This window comes from Babylonia areolata, chromosome 13 (assembly GCF_041734735.1).
Source record: "Babylonia areolata isolate BAREFJ2019XMU chromosome 13, ASM4173473v1, whole genome shotgun sequence".
NCBI classification, from domain to species: domain Eukaryota; kingdom Metazoa; phylum Mollusca; class Gastropoda; order Neogastropoda; family Buccinidae; genus Babylonia; species Babylonia areolata.
The window spans coordinates 39,185,330-39,200,329 of NC_134888.1; the positions used below are offsets into that span (position 1 = coordinate 39,185,330).

Consider the following 15,000-nt stretch of genomic DNA (forward strand, 5'->3'; position numbering starts at 1 on the left):
CACCTCACTGAGACAATACTGAGCTGGTCTACGATCAGGTTGTCAGTCACAGCTAATAGTCTTCACATCTCCACAGTGCGTTACTTTTGTTCAGTGAGAGCAATTGCACCGAACTGAAAGTAAACAAACGTAGAGAAAACACCACGTGTATAATAATAATAATAATAATAATAATAATAATTATAATATATAGCGCTGAATCTTGTGCAGAGACAAATCAAAGCGCTTTCGCACCAGTCATTCAAACGCATGCATAAAAAAAAAACCCTGAAGACAAGGAAGGGGCAGGGAAGGGAGGCTATTTTGGGAAGAGGTGGGTTTTAAGGCCAGACTTGAAAGAGCTGAGTGTGGAGACTTGACGAAGCGAAAGAGGAAGTTCATTCCAATTGCAAGGTCCAGAGACAGAAAAGAACGGCGGCCAACAGTGGAGTGTTTGAATCTGGATATGCGTAAACAGAGTGGATCCGAAGCCGATCGTAGAGAGCGAGATGGAGTGCAGAGGTGAAGGCAGCCACAGAGATAGGAAGGGGCAGATTTGTGAATACATTTATGACACAGAGTGCTGATCTTATACTTTATTCTGTGTGAGACAGGGAGCCAGTGGAGTGTATGGTCAAGTATGGTCACGTGTAAACTTCTAGGTATGATGACATCCGTGTCACATATTTAGTATGTACATGTATCATGTTAGGACAGGACTTTATATACGATTTTCTTGTTGTCCTGTTCTGTATCTATATCTGTGTTGTATTGTGACATGTTTCAAATAAAATACTGTTTAAACCAATATACCCCCACCACCCCCAAACGCAGGCCACGTTGAGTCTTGTGGTTTCTCTCATTCTCTCTCGCCTTGACGACTGTAACTCCCTATTGTCTGCTTTGCCTGCTCCATCCATTCAGTCCCTTCAGCGCATACAAAACTCTGCTGCCCGACTCGTCCTCAGAAAGAAAAGATCTGAGCACATCACTCCTATTTTGTAACATCTCCATTGGCTCCCTGTCTCACACAGAATAAAGTATAAGATCAATACTCTATGTTATAAATGTATTCACAAATCTGCCTCTTTCTATCTTTGTGGCTGCCTTCACCTCTACACTCCATCTCGCATTTACACATACCCAGATTCAAACACTCCACTGTTGGACGCCGCTCTTTCTCTGTCTCTGGACTTTGTATTTGGAATGAACTTCCTCTTTCGCTTCATCAGGTCTCCGCTGTCAGCTCTTTCAAGTCTGGCCTTAAAACCCACCTCTTCACAAGATAGCCTCCCTCCCCTGCCTCTTCCTTGTCTTCAGTTTCTTCAGTTTTAGAGTTATGCATGCGTGTGGATGACTGGTGTGAAAGCGCTTAGATTTGTCTCTGCACAAGATTCAGCTCTATATGATAATATCATTATTATTATTATTATTATCTCGTTTCACTAGAGGGGCGGGGGGTTCAGCAGACAAAGGGGTCTGGACGCTACCAGTGGGGAACGGCTTGGCTGGGACAGTTGTGTTGAGGGTCCAGGGGTTCGTTCCTGTGACACGGTCCACGTGTTACTGGTGACATGTGGCTTCACACCATGCCTGGCTCGTTTCTTGTCATGCTCCAGTTAACAGTCGTTCAAACAAGTGGTGTGTTCCCCACTCTGACCTCACACAATGAGGCACGGACAGACACACACGGACATTGGTTTATTGCCATTGACAATACTGATCCTTTGGCAAGGGGGGTTGGGGGGGGGGTATGAACAAAAGAATAACGGCGGTTTACAGAGAAATTAACACACTGCTAAGAGTAAAAAGAAAATCAACGACAAGTAACAACAACAACAAAATCACGAAATAAAACATAATACCAAGAGTAAAAAAAAAATATAAAAAAGAGAAAAAAAAGTTGACCAACTTTCTACAAAATCATTCTTAACTATAAGCTGTGTAACTAAGAGAGAGACAGACAGACAGACAGACAGACAGAGGGAGAGGCTCGGTTTGTTCATGTATAGGTCTAAGAGAGAGAGAGAGAGAGAGTCAAAGTCAAAGTTAAAAAAAAGACAGAGAGAGAGCCTCGATTTGTTCATATATAGGACTGAGGGAGAGACAGACAGACAGACAAACAGTCGGTCAGACAGACAAACATACAGAATCTTCTATCTGAAGCCATTGAAGCGTTTTGAGACAGTAACAGTGACAGTAACAGTAACAGTGACAGTGACGGTGACAGTAACACAGACAGTGACAGTAACAGAGACAGTGACAGTGACAGTAACAGAGACAGTAACAGTGACAGTGACAGTGACAGTGAAAGTGACAGTAACAGTGACAGTGACAGCAACAATAACAGTAACAGTGACAGTGACAGTAACAGAGACAGTGACAGTGACAGTAACAGAGACAGTGACAGTGACAGTAACAGACAGTAACAGTAACAGTGACAGTAACAGTGACAGTGACAGAAACAGAAACAGAGCGAGCACGGGAGGAGAAGAGTGACTGAGAGAGAGACAGAGAGGAACGTGAACTCCAGTGCTTCAATGAGGGTAAAGGGAAAAATATAAAATTCTTTTCACCAAGCCTTCACAAAGAAAGTACATAAACAGATGTTTCTTTAAACATGGAAAACAGAACAAACAACCAAAAAAAGATGACAGACGGGAAGGTGGGTGGGGAGGAGGGGGCGGGGAGGGGGGGGGGGGGAGGAGGGGGGCGGGGAGGAGGGGGTTCGGGCAGGAAGAAGGAAGCGGCTGGCATGGACATAATTCCTCGGAGGGAAAATCACAAGAAGCTACCCAGCGATCATGTCTTTTTTTTTTTTTATCAGTGTGGATCTATGAATCTGTCTCTCGTTCACCAGCAGGCCGCCTTGTCCATCTCCTTCCATCGTCTGATGCCTTTACTTTCAGAGTTCAAGCAACGGATAAAAATAAAATAAAATAAAATAAAACATTGTGCAGTTGTTACAATGACTCATTTAGGGATGAAATAGTGTCAGACCCTGCTTCCAATTTCACAAAGAACATCACGACACTGTGCAAGGTTTCAGAATGGAACTCTGTTCTCGGAGATAAACATTGTGTGAGCCAGTACAGTTGCTGTATGCTCGGTCAGCTACTGATCCGAGAAAATATCATTGTGTATACACAACTACACGGTGATTTAAGATACAACAGAAACAACATGAAACTCGTTCATCATTTTTAGAATCACTGCTTCAAGAATACACAAACTCGAAATCAAACAATACAACATAACGCAACTGGACGCGACTCTGAACAAATTTGTATTTGTATTTCATTTTATCACAACAGATTTCTCTGTGTGAAATTCGGACTGCTTTCCCCAGGGAGAGCGCGTCGCTACACTACAGCGCCACCCATTTTTTGGTATTTTTTCCTACGTGCAGTTTTATTTGTTTTTCCTATCGAAGTGGGTTTTTCTACAAAATTTTGCCAGGAACAACCCTTTAGTTGCCGTGGGTTCTTTTACGTGCGCTAAGTGCATGCTGCACACGGGACCTCGGTTTATCGTCTCATCCGAATGACTAGCGTCCAGACCACCACTCAAGGCCTAGTGGAAGGGAAGAAAATATCGGTGGCTGAGCCGAGACTCGAACCAGCGCGCTCAGATTCTCTCGCTTCCTACGCGGACGCGTTACCTCTAGGCCATCACTCCATATCAAATCAAAATAAAGCAAAACAGAGCATGATCCGACAGAACAGCATATCCAAGCAATAAGTAAATGACTGTGGAATATCATACACAGCACGACTACATGTTGCAAAAGAAACAACACAACGTATTCCAAACTTTTCAACATGATCCGTCAAGGCTCCGGAATAACGGATACAAAATATGTTGTTATCTCCAATAAAAGAAATTCAATTGTGGGTGTGTTTCGTTAAGGTATGTTCCGTAAACAATGTACGAAAACCACATTCATTCAACATGAATCCATAAATGCTAAGTAGACGTGAAGCCAGCACACGACAATCACAACCATACATTATCACAGAAAGCGAACAGCCACAGAATAACATACTATGATTAAACATATTATGTATATCATTAACACCAAGATAATCAACAATATCTCAAATTGATTTAAAGAATAGAACAAATAAACACACACACACACACACACACACACACACACACACACACACACCTCGCACGACGGTTTAACACACACCTATGCAATCAACAGCGCCCAATATAGTAGCAGTAGTAGCAACAGCAGCAGCAGCAGCAGCAGCAGTAATAGTGTCAATGATAGGGACTGGCTCTTATAGCCTTGCCCTCATAGGAATGTTAAATATTTTGGTTTACATCTGATAGCATAACTGTCTCTTTTTTTTCGCCAATCAATGTTCACATTATTAAACCCCTGCAAATATCGGAATATTCTCTGTGGGTTCTGGAAACTGTCAGTGTTTAGTGCAAACTTAATATCAGTGTGAAAAGATTTCCAGCGGGTGTATGGAAAATAATCGCGCTTATCAACATGACAATGTTTCACAATTTTTGTTCCGTCATCTCGTGAAGGAGAAAAAAATTGTTTGTCCGCGCCATCAATTTCATTAACAGTGCAACGCCATACCGCTAAAATCAGACGTAATGTGTGCTTTCTATGGTACAGTCCAACAAGAACCACAAGCTTGAAATGAAAATGAAATCAACAAACACATCTTAACAACGATTATAAAATCAACCACAACGTAACCACAACTACAACATAACCACATCCACAATCACAACGTACCCACATCCACAATCACAACGTACCCACATCCACAACCTAACGTAACCACGTCCACAACCAAACATAACCACATCCATAACCGTAACGTAACCACATCCACAACTGTAACGTAACCACATCCATAACCGTAACGTAACCACATCCACAACCGTACCGTAACCACATTCACATCCACAACGTAACCACATCCACAACGCAACCACATCTACAACCGCAACGTAACCAAATCCACAACCGTAATGCAACCACATCCACAACTGTACCGTAACCACATCCATAACCGTAACGTAACCACATCCACAACTGTAACGTAACCACATCCACAACGTAACCACATCCACAACGTAACCACATCCACAACCGTAACATTACCACATCCACAACGTAACAACATCCACAACCGCAACGTAACCACATCTATAATCACAACGTAACCACATACACAACCGCAACGTAACCACATCCACATCCACAACGTAACCACACCCACAGCCACATAATTAATCGCAGCCACAGCCATGAGTTCAAGACGCAAGCAGCGCATACTCGCAAAAACATCGGGCACAAAGAGAACATCACTGCCATATCACAAAACAACATCACTGCCATACCACAAAACAACATCACTGCCATACCACAAAACAACACGAACCAAATCCCTCCCAACATCACTGCCATACCACAAAACAACACGAACCAACTCCCTCCCAACATCACTGCCATACCACAAAACAACACGAACCAAATCCCCCCCAAAATAAGACGTTCCAAATCACGGACACGCTGTGTCACACCGGAACGGCAAACCACCGAACACTAAGTACACAGTGAACAGGAACTGACCCAGTCCCTTCATGGCTTTCCGCAGACCGTCAGCGGCGTTCTCCGGGATGAACTGCATGGCGGGGCGTACTGTTGGCTGAAACACACAGACACTATTATTTTTTCACCTTTTTGTGTGTGTGTGTTAAAGAATACTAGTGCAACACACTACGCATACTTTTACAACAAACTGAAACATGTAAAACTGCATCAAATGGCGGGGGGGGGGGGGGGGGGGGGGGGGCAGTTATGGGTCTGTCCCACGACCTTTCACGGCCATTAGAGCACTGAAAAAAGAGCCCATGGCAACGAGAGTGTTGTCCTCATGCAAAATTCTCCAGCAGCAGATAACGGAAAAATCTCCACCCTTTACCCACCAGGCGCCGTTATCGAGATTCGAACCCGGGACCCTCAGATTGAAAGTCCAACGCTTTAACCACTCGGCTATTGCGCCCGTCATATAGAGCGTACCATAAAGGCTATGTGTATGGTTTTCCTGTTCCTTTTTTCTTTATTCGCTGTGTGTCACTTACAGTTGTGAGCATCCTTTATGTCACTTACAGTTGTGAGCGTCCTTGATCAGCCTGTTGTATGCGCTGTCGGATTATCCTCTACCCCCAGCCCCTCTGCAACAACCCCTTCTCCAGTTCACCAAATGTTCATGTAATTTGACATCGAAACAAAACTGGTCTCTCTAAGTCACTTTGCAAATTCATGGGCTGAGTGAAAAATGTACAATTGATACAGATAGCATGCACGTTTTCACCCGGATCCTTTTTCCCTGTACCCACACTTTATTTTTTGTCTTATTTCCTTTATTTATTGGCTGTATATAAGACCGAATACGAATACAACACACAAATATAGGAATAAGCATAGTGTATTGTCTATACTAAGGTACAGAAATTTACTTTGCGGCACGAGCACGTATCCAACATGAAAACAAACAAGTAAAAGTAAAATATATGAAAAATAAAAAAAGATAATTTGGACAGCACCAAAGAGAAATAATTTTAAAACAAGTATACAGCTAACGAAAAAGACCAAACCAAAGAAGACACCGTGCTCGTAACAGGCTCCGAGAGAGTAGCGCCCCTTTCGCCCCTGCGGCCCGCGTTCGATGAAACCTTGTGATCCTGACAATCTATGCTTCTATCACACTGACAGAAGTTTACAGCTGGGCCAACAGCAAAGTGAGAGTTGCATCATCAATAGTTTCTCCAGTGAAATGGGAAATCATTTACAACGAAGTCTTTTGTGAAGGACTATGACTCTCAAACTAGGAGGCAAAATTGCACTGGCTCTTAGTGCTGCAGCCTTGGGTGCTTGTTGGCCTTTGGGAACCATCCCAACGCCGACTGTCCTAAAACCCTCTTGGCCGAGAGAGTGGGGATGTAACTTGGACAAGACACTCTCCATTATAATCAAATTCTAGCCCAGATAACCGGGACAGAAGTTACCTCCTCTGCTGTTCTGATGGTCATTGTACGAAAACGACTATCATACATCTCTGTATTTGTATGCATGAGTGCGTCTCTCTGTGTATGCATGTGTGCGTCTCTCTGTGTATGCATGTGTGCGTCTCTCTGTGTATGCATGTGTGCGTCTCTCTGTTTATGCATGTGTGCGTCTCTGTGTGTATGCATGTGTGCGTCTCTGTGTCTATGCATGTGTGTGCGCCCACGTGCTGGCGCTTGCTCGCGGTGTCAGCTCACGCATGTTCGCCCATGTATGTATGCGTGCCTCGCGTTCATCCAACAGCCTCTATTTTATTCGTTACACAACTCCGAAAGGAGTATGGCTGCCTACAGGGCGGGGGGTAAAAATGGTCATGCACTTAAAAACCCACTCGTGTGCATACGAGTGAACGTGGGAGTTGCAGCCCACGATGGAAGGAGAAGAAGAATGGTTACATGAAGCCCCATAAACCACCACAACCGCCATGCGGAGAGACAGCTGCACAAGCCTCCTTTCTCAAGCAGGCAGGAGAAAAGTACTACAACAACAAAAAGTCACCCTCGTGTGATATGCTCCTCGATCCTTACCTTAATCCGCCCTCTCCAGCGGAAAGAATCACAGAGAACAGGGAGGTATTCAGACAATGGCTGACTCTAACAAGATTGGCTGGCTCTCCTCCTTCCTTCGCTGTGTCAACAGTTTGTGTCCAGCACAGCTGCGGGTGAGAGAGAGGTGAGGAGAAAAGAGGGAGGAGAGAGAGAGGGGGGGGGGGGGGGTGGCAGGAGGGAGGAGGAGGAGGTGGTGGTGGTGTCAAGCAGACACAGTGCTTCCCCCCCCTCCCTTATCCCCCCCTTCCCCAGCACCACCACCCCGACCCCCACACTGGTTATCGATCCATAGATTCGGGCGACGTCTTTCTTTCTGTGTGTCCGCTTGCTTCTGGTGGATTAGCTCGTTTTACCCTTGTCTGAACCACACCTTACAACACAGAGGCCGTTGGAGAGAAGAGGATGAAGAGGAGAGAGAGGGGGGGGAGAGAGGGGAGAGAGAGAGAGAGAGGGGAGGGAGAGAGAGAGGAGGGAGAGAGGGGAGAGAGAGAAGGAGAGAGAGGGGAGAGAGAGGGGGAGAGAGAGGGGAGAGAGAGGGGGAGAGAGAGGGGGAGAGAGAGAGGGGGGGAGAGAGGGGAGAGAGAGATAGGGAGAGAGAGGGAGGGAGAGAGGGGAGGGAGAGAGAGAGAGAGGGGAGGGAGAAGAGAGGGGAGGGAGAGAGGGGAGAGAGAGAGGGGAGGGAGAGAGAGGGAGAGAGAGAGGGAGAGAGAGAGGGAGAGAGAGAAAGGAGGGAAAAGTGGAGAGAGAGGAGGGAGATAGAGAGAGACAGACAGACAGACAAAGACAGAGGCAGAGGCAGAAAGACAGACACACAGAGACAGAGATTCCCGACAAACAAAACAAACAAGAAAGGAGAAAAAGACAGTAGAACAGAAGCAGGCAAGGAGGAAGGGGGGAGAGGAGGGGGGCAAGGATGGACAGGGGGCTGGGGGTTTGGGGGGGGGGGGTAGAAATCTCTTAAGTAAAATAACTGTATGAAGATCACAGGTGTGAGGATACGTCGAATTGCGTGAGAGAGACGGGGGGTGGGAGAGAGAGAGAGGGAAAGAGGGATGGAGAGGAGGAGAGAGAGAGAGAGAGGGAGGGAGAGAGAGAGGAAGAGTAGTCAGAGAGAGGGGGTGGAGAGAGAGGGAGAGAGAGAGAGAGAGGGAGAGAGAGAGATGAGGGAGAGAGATGGGGGGCACAGAGAGAGAGAGAGAGGTGGGGAATGACCAACATAAGGCTGCGTCTCTGCATTATAAAAGAAACATGAATGCCATGTTTGTTATTTGTGGGTGTTCGCTTGCTTTCTTTCTGGAGAGAGACGGTGGAGACAAAGACATGATAGAAGGAAGAAAGAAAGATATAAAAAATAATAAAAAGAGAGAAAAGAAAAAATAGGGAGAAAACGATAATGCAAGATGGGAGTGAGGAAGAAAGGAAGGAAGGAAGAAAGAAAGACATGAAGGAAGAAAGGAAGGAAGGAAGGAAGAAAGAAAGACATGAAGGAAGACAGAAAGGAAGGAAGGAAGGAAGACATGAAGGAAGAAAGGAAGGAAGGAAGAAAAGAAGGAATGGATAGGGAAAAGAAAGAATGGCAGAAAGATAAGGGAGGCGAACAAAGAAGGAATGAGGATAGGATGAAAGAAAAGAAAGAAAGAGAAAAAAAAAAGAAAGAGCTGAAAAAGAACAGAGGAAAGATATTGAAATTAAAAGGAAAAATGACAGAAAGGACGACTCAATGAACGAACGACAATGACAAAGGGTTGTTTGGTTTGTTGTATTTTCTTGTTTTGTTTTGCTTGGGTGGGGGGGGGATGAAAAACAGAAACAAAAGCTAAAAACTTTTTGACTCACTTGTGTAAACAAAGTGAGTCTATGTTTTAACCCGGTGTTCGGTTGTCTGTGTGTGTGTGTGTGTGTGTGTGTGTGTGTGTGTGTGTGTGTGTGTGTGTGTGTGTGTGTGTGTGTCTGTGTGTCCGTGTGTCTGTGTGTCCGTGGTAAACTTTAACATTGACATTTTCTCTGCAAATACTTTCTCAGTTGACACCAAATTTGGCATAAAAATAGGAAAAATTCAGTTCTTTCCAGTCATCTTGTCTAAAACAATATTGCACCTCTGGGATGAGCACAAAAAAATAAAAAGAAGCCTAATTATATGCAAACTGCATTTACTGTTATATTTATATTTTTTGTATTCTCTAAACTTGGCACTTTGACCTCTTATTCTGACACAACAACAAGAGGAGTCATTATTATCATTTTTTGTTCAAACAGGAACTTCTTTTGCTAAGCATGGAATTTTTATTTATTTTGCAAACGTTTTGGTGCAGATAGTAAAAAAGGGAAATTATTCTGTAATTAATGCTAGGGGACTTAATTTATCACAAGTGAGTCTTGAAGGCCTTGCCTCTCTTGTTTTTTTTCTTTTGGTTGTGGTAGAAATTAGGCTTGGTCGACCAAGAAACCGAGTCATGGAACAGTTAGTTCCAACACAACAGTTTATTCACTGTATGCCACATATAGTAACAAAAACAAAAAAATCAAAAATCAAATAAATAAGAAAGAACACAAATGTTGATCATCATTAATTCAGTGGACAGACCAGAAAGAGTGACGTAATCAAATTCGGTGGAACAAAAAAGAAAAAAAAAACAGAAAGGAGCTCGTGAAACGAATACAGAACGGAGTTTGAGAGACTCTTCTTCTTCTTCTTCTTCTTCTTCGTTCGTGGGCTGCAACTCCCACGTTCACTCGTATGTACACGAGTGGGCTTTCACGTGTATGACCGTTTGTACCCCGCCATGTAGGCAGCCATACTCCGTTTTCGGGGGTGTGCATACTGGGTATGTTCTTGTTTCCATAACCCACCAAACGCTGACATTGATTACAGGATCTTTAACATGCGTATTTGACCTTCTGCTTGCATATACACACGAAGGGGGTTCAGGCACTGGCAGGTCTGCACATATGTTGACCTGGGAGATCGGAAAAATCTCCAACCTTTACCCACCAGGCGCCGTCACCGAGATTCGAACCCGGGACCCTCGGATTGAAAGTCCAACGCTTTGACCACTCGGCTATTGCGCCCATCTGAGTTTGAGAGACTACTAGACTGAAAGACAGCGACAGCAGGTGATGAGAAAGTAGTTAATTAAGAGGGAAGCGGAACCTGACAATCATTTATAAAGGGAGAAAGGAACAGAAACACAGACCAGCATTGACAACAGACCAGCATTGACAACAGACCAGTATTGACAACAGACCAGTATTGACAACAGACCAGCATTGACAACAGACCAGTATTGACAACAGACCAGTATTGACAACAGACCCAATGATAACAAACCGGCTCTAACCAGAGACCGGCATAAACAATAGACCAGCATTGACAACAGACCAGTATTGACAACAGACCAGCATTGACAACAGACCAGTATTGACAACAGACCCAATGATAACAAACCGGCTCTAATCAGAGACCGGCATAAACAATAGACCAGTATTGACAACAGACCAGTATTGACAACAGACCAGTATTGACAACAGACCAGCATTGACAACAGACCAGTATTGACAACAGACCAGCATTGACAACAGACCAGCATTGACAACAGACCAGTATTGACAACAGACCAGTATTGACAACAGATTAGCATTGACAACAGACCGGCATTGACAACAGACCAGTATTGACAACAGACCCAATGATAACAAACCGGCTCTAATCAGAGACCGGCATAAACAATAGACCAGCATTGACAACAGATTAGTATTGACAACAGACCAGCATTGACAACAGACCAGCGCTGACATCAGACAGGCATTAACAATAGACCAGTATTGACAACAGACCGGTATTGACAACAGATTAGTATTGACAACAGACCAGCACTGACAACAGACCAGCACTGACAACAGACCAGTATTGACAACAGACCAGCATTGACAACAGACCAGCACTGACAACAGACAGGCATTAACAATAGACCAGCATTGACAACAGACCAGTATTGACAACAGACCAGTATTGACAACAGACCAGCATTGACAACAGACCAGTATTGACAACAGACCAGCATTGACAACAGACCAGTATTGACAACAGATTAGTATTGACAACAGACCAGCATTGACAACAGACCAGCGCTGACATCAGACAGGCATTAACAATAGACCAGCACTGACAACAGACCAGTATTGACAACAGACCAGCATTGACAACAGACCAGCACTGACAACAGACTGGCAAAGACAACAGACCCATCAACAACAGACCAGCACTGACAACAGACAGACCAGCACTGACAACAGACCGGTACAAAGAATAGACTGACACTGACGACAGACTGACTCTGACAACAGTCTGGCATTGACAACAGACCAGCACTGACCACAGACTAGCATCAACAACAGACTGGCATTGACAACAGTCTGGCATTGACAACAGACCAGCACTGACCACAGACTAGCATCAACAACAGTCTGGCATTGACAACAGACCAGCACTGACCACAGACTAGCATCAACAACAGACTGGCATTGACAACAGACCAGCATTTACGATAAATCAGTATTGACAACAGTCTGGCATTGACAACAGACTAGCATTTACGATAAATCAGTATTGACAACAGACCGGCATTGACAACAGACTGACCCCTGACAAAAAGACGCAGGCCCTTCAACGGTCACCAACCACCCACGACCAACACACTAAATAAATGGTCTCTCTTCTCTGGCAAAACTGACGGCTCTCCACAGTCACTGTGATACTACCACCACCACCACCACCACCACCCCAATCCCCCTTTGCGCACCCACACACTTCTCTCTCTCTCTCTCTCTCTCTGTCCGTCTCTCTCCAGGCAGTCCCCCAAGAGACCTCCAGGCCATTCCACTTGCACCCGCACTGTCTCTGAACCAAGAAGGATTGAGAGCGAATGGCGGACCTGCTTCAGTCAGACTTCGGAGATGTGGGGTGTGTTCTTTGTGTATATTGAGTACGTGCGTGTGTTTGTGTGTGTGTGTGTGTGTGTGTGTGTGTGTGTGTATGTGTGTGTGTGTGTGTGTGCTTTGTGTGTGTGTGTGTGTGTGTGTGTGTGTGTGTGTGTGTGTGTGTGTGTGTGTATGTGTGTGTGTGTGTGTGTCACAATTAATTTTCAAATTGATGAATAAAGATTATTGCATTGCATTGTATTGCATTGTATTGTATTGCATTGTGTTGTATTGCATTGCATTGTATTGCATTGTGTTGTATTGCATGGCATGGCATGGCATGGCATGGCATTGTATTGCATTGCATTGCATTGTATTGCATTGTATTGTAATGCATTGTATTACATTGTATTGTAATCCATTGTATTGCATTGCATTGCATTGTATTGTATTGCATTGTATTGTAATGCATTGTATTACATTGTATTGTAATCCATTGTATTGCATTGCATTGCATTGTATTGTATTGCATTGCATTGTAATGTATTGCATTGCATTGCATTGTATTGTATTGACCACACTCAATCAGCTTGGTTTGACAGGTAGCAAACCGACTGAGTGACCCACTGAACTTTACAGATCAGCCCTCATCACCTCTCTTTGGTTTTGCCTTTACCTCCAGTGACATTTCCACTCAGCACAGTCCCTGAAGACAGACAGACAGACAGACAGACATATGGTCTGAAACGTTGGAGGATTCTTTATCAAAAGTGAGTATTGTTTCATGCAGCACACAATGTTTATAAACTTTCTCCGTTTGTGAAATAAGTCCGTGTCGGTCTTTGCTTCTCTCTATGCTCTGCCTGTACACCTTCTTCTTCTTCTTTCTTCGTGGGCTGCAACTCCCACGTTCACTCGTATATACACGAGTGGGCTTTTACGTGTATGACCGTTTGTACCCCGCCGTGAAGGCAGCCATACTCCGTTTTCGGGGGTGTGCATGCTGGGTATGTTCTTGTTTCCATAAACCACCGAAAGCTGACATGGATTACAGGATCTTTAACGTGCGTATTTGATCTTCTGCTTGCGTGTACACTCGAAGGGGGTTCAGGCATTAAGCAGATCTGCACATAATGTTGACGTGGGAGATCGGAAAAAAATCTCCACCCTTTACCCACCAGGCGCCGTTACCGAGATTCGAACCCGGGACCCTGAGATTGAAAGTCCAACCCTTTAACCACTCGGCTGTTGCGTCCGTCAGTTCCTATATACCAAAAAAAAAAAAAGTTGTGCTGCGGCACCCTACTTTGTTTTTACCTTTGAATTTCTTCCTGACTGCCAGTGGTGAGTGACAAAGGACTGTGGTTCTGTTCCGTGCACATACCTAACAACTAGCTTCTGTTCCAGAAGCTGTCATAAAAGTTGGAAAACAGCTATGGACCAAGTTCACACACAGTTCATGTTCGTTTATTTATTTATAGTCTGTTCATCTAAGATGATGATATTAGACTGAAAATAAATTATATTATTATTATTTTTATATGGATTATTATAATTCTTATCATAATGATGATTGTTAGTATTAATTAGAAATCGACATTTCTGTATATTCGAATGAAAAGGGGGGTGGTTGAGGTGAGGGGGAGGGGGTGGGGGGGCAAGGGGGAGGGGACAAAGAAAGGAAGAGAAAGAGAGAGATAGACAGACAGACACAGAGAGAGAACACAATGTGGAAAAGATAGAGTACAAAATCTAAAATGGAGAGGGTGAGTGTCAGTGATTGGAGAAAGAAAAAACATAATATTGGAAGGGTGTGTGTGAGAGGCGGGACGGGGGAAGCGGGATTAGGAAAAAAAAATCAAATATTGTATGCACTACTTCTGTAGATTAGTTTTTGAAAAGAGGTTCATGTGGGGACCTACAATAAACAACCAACTGGACCAAGTTCAGACACAGTTCAGACATTCAGCTTTAAGCAGCGTTTATATCGGGTGTCCCCGAAAAGGTGAACCGCTGTTTGACAAGTATTTTCTCAGCGATAGAGAAACTGAATTCACTGAAAATTTTCACACTGTAACCTTAGGGGTATCATCAACAGGTCTGCAAAATATCTAAAAGTTCGGACGCAAATTATTCGAGTATTGTCAAATTCAAAACAGCATGTCAAAAAATCCAATATCAGAGCTGTGCAATGTGACCTTCATCATGTTCATGCCAGCTGCCAGGTGTTGGCATCTGCCAATCAGTGTCAGTCTAAAAATAGCCTGTCTGGGTGTCAAGTCTATTGATTTTTTTATTGTCGTCTGTATCCAAAGTCAGTTCTGTCCAAAGTTTCAGTTTGGGAGGATCGACCATACCTTTGAGTGAAAGTGATAAGGTTCCATTGAAAAACTGTTTCAAGGCGAAAGGCTGGGGTGGAAGAAAGATCTTAAAGGAATTTCCAGACACGGG

General features: G+C 44.2%; 1 protein-coding gene across 1 annotated transcript in view; it reads right to left on the bottom strand.

Annotated features, from left to right (window-relative positions):
- Positions 1–15,000, bottom strand: part of LOC143288937 (annexin A11-like) — a 176,067-nt gene that overhangs the window by 27,612 nt on the left and 133,455 nt on the right. The window contains exon 2 of the mRNA XM_076597619.1: positions 5,588–5,663. Within this exon, the coding sequence (XP_076453734.1) occupies positions 5,588–5,663 (76 nt within the window). The remainder of the gene's footprint in view (positions 1–5,587; positions 5,664–15,000) is intronic.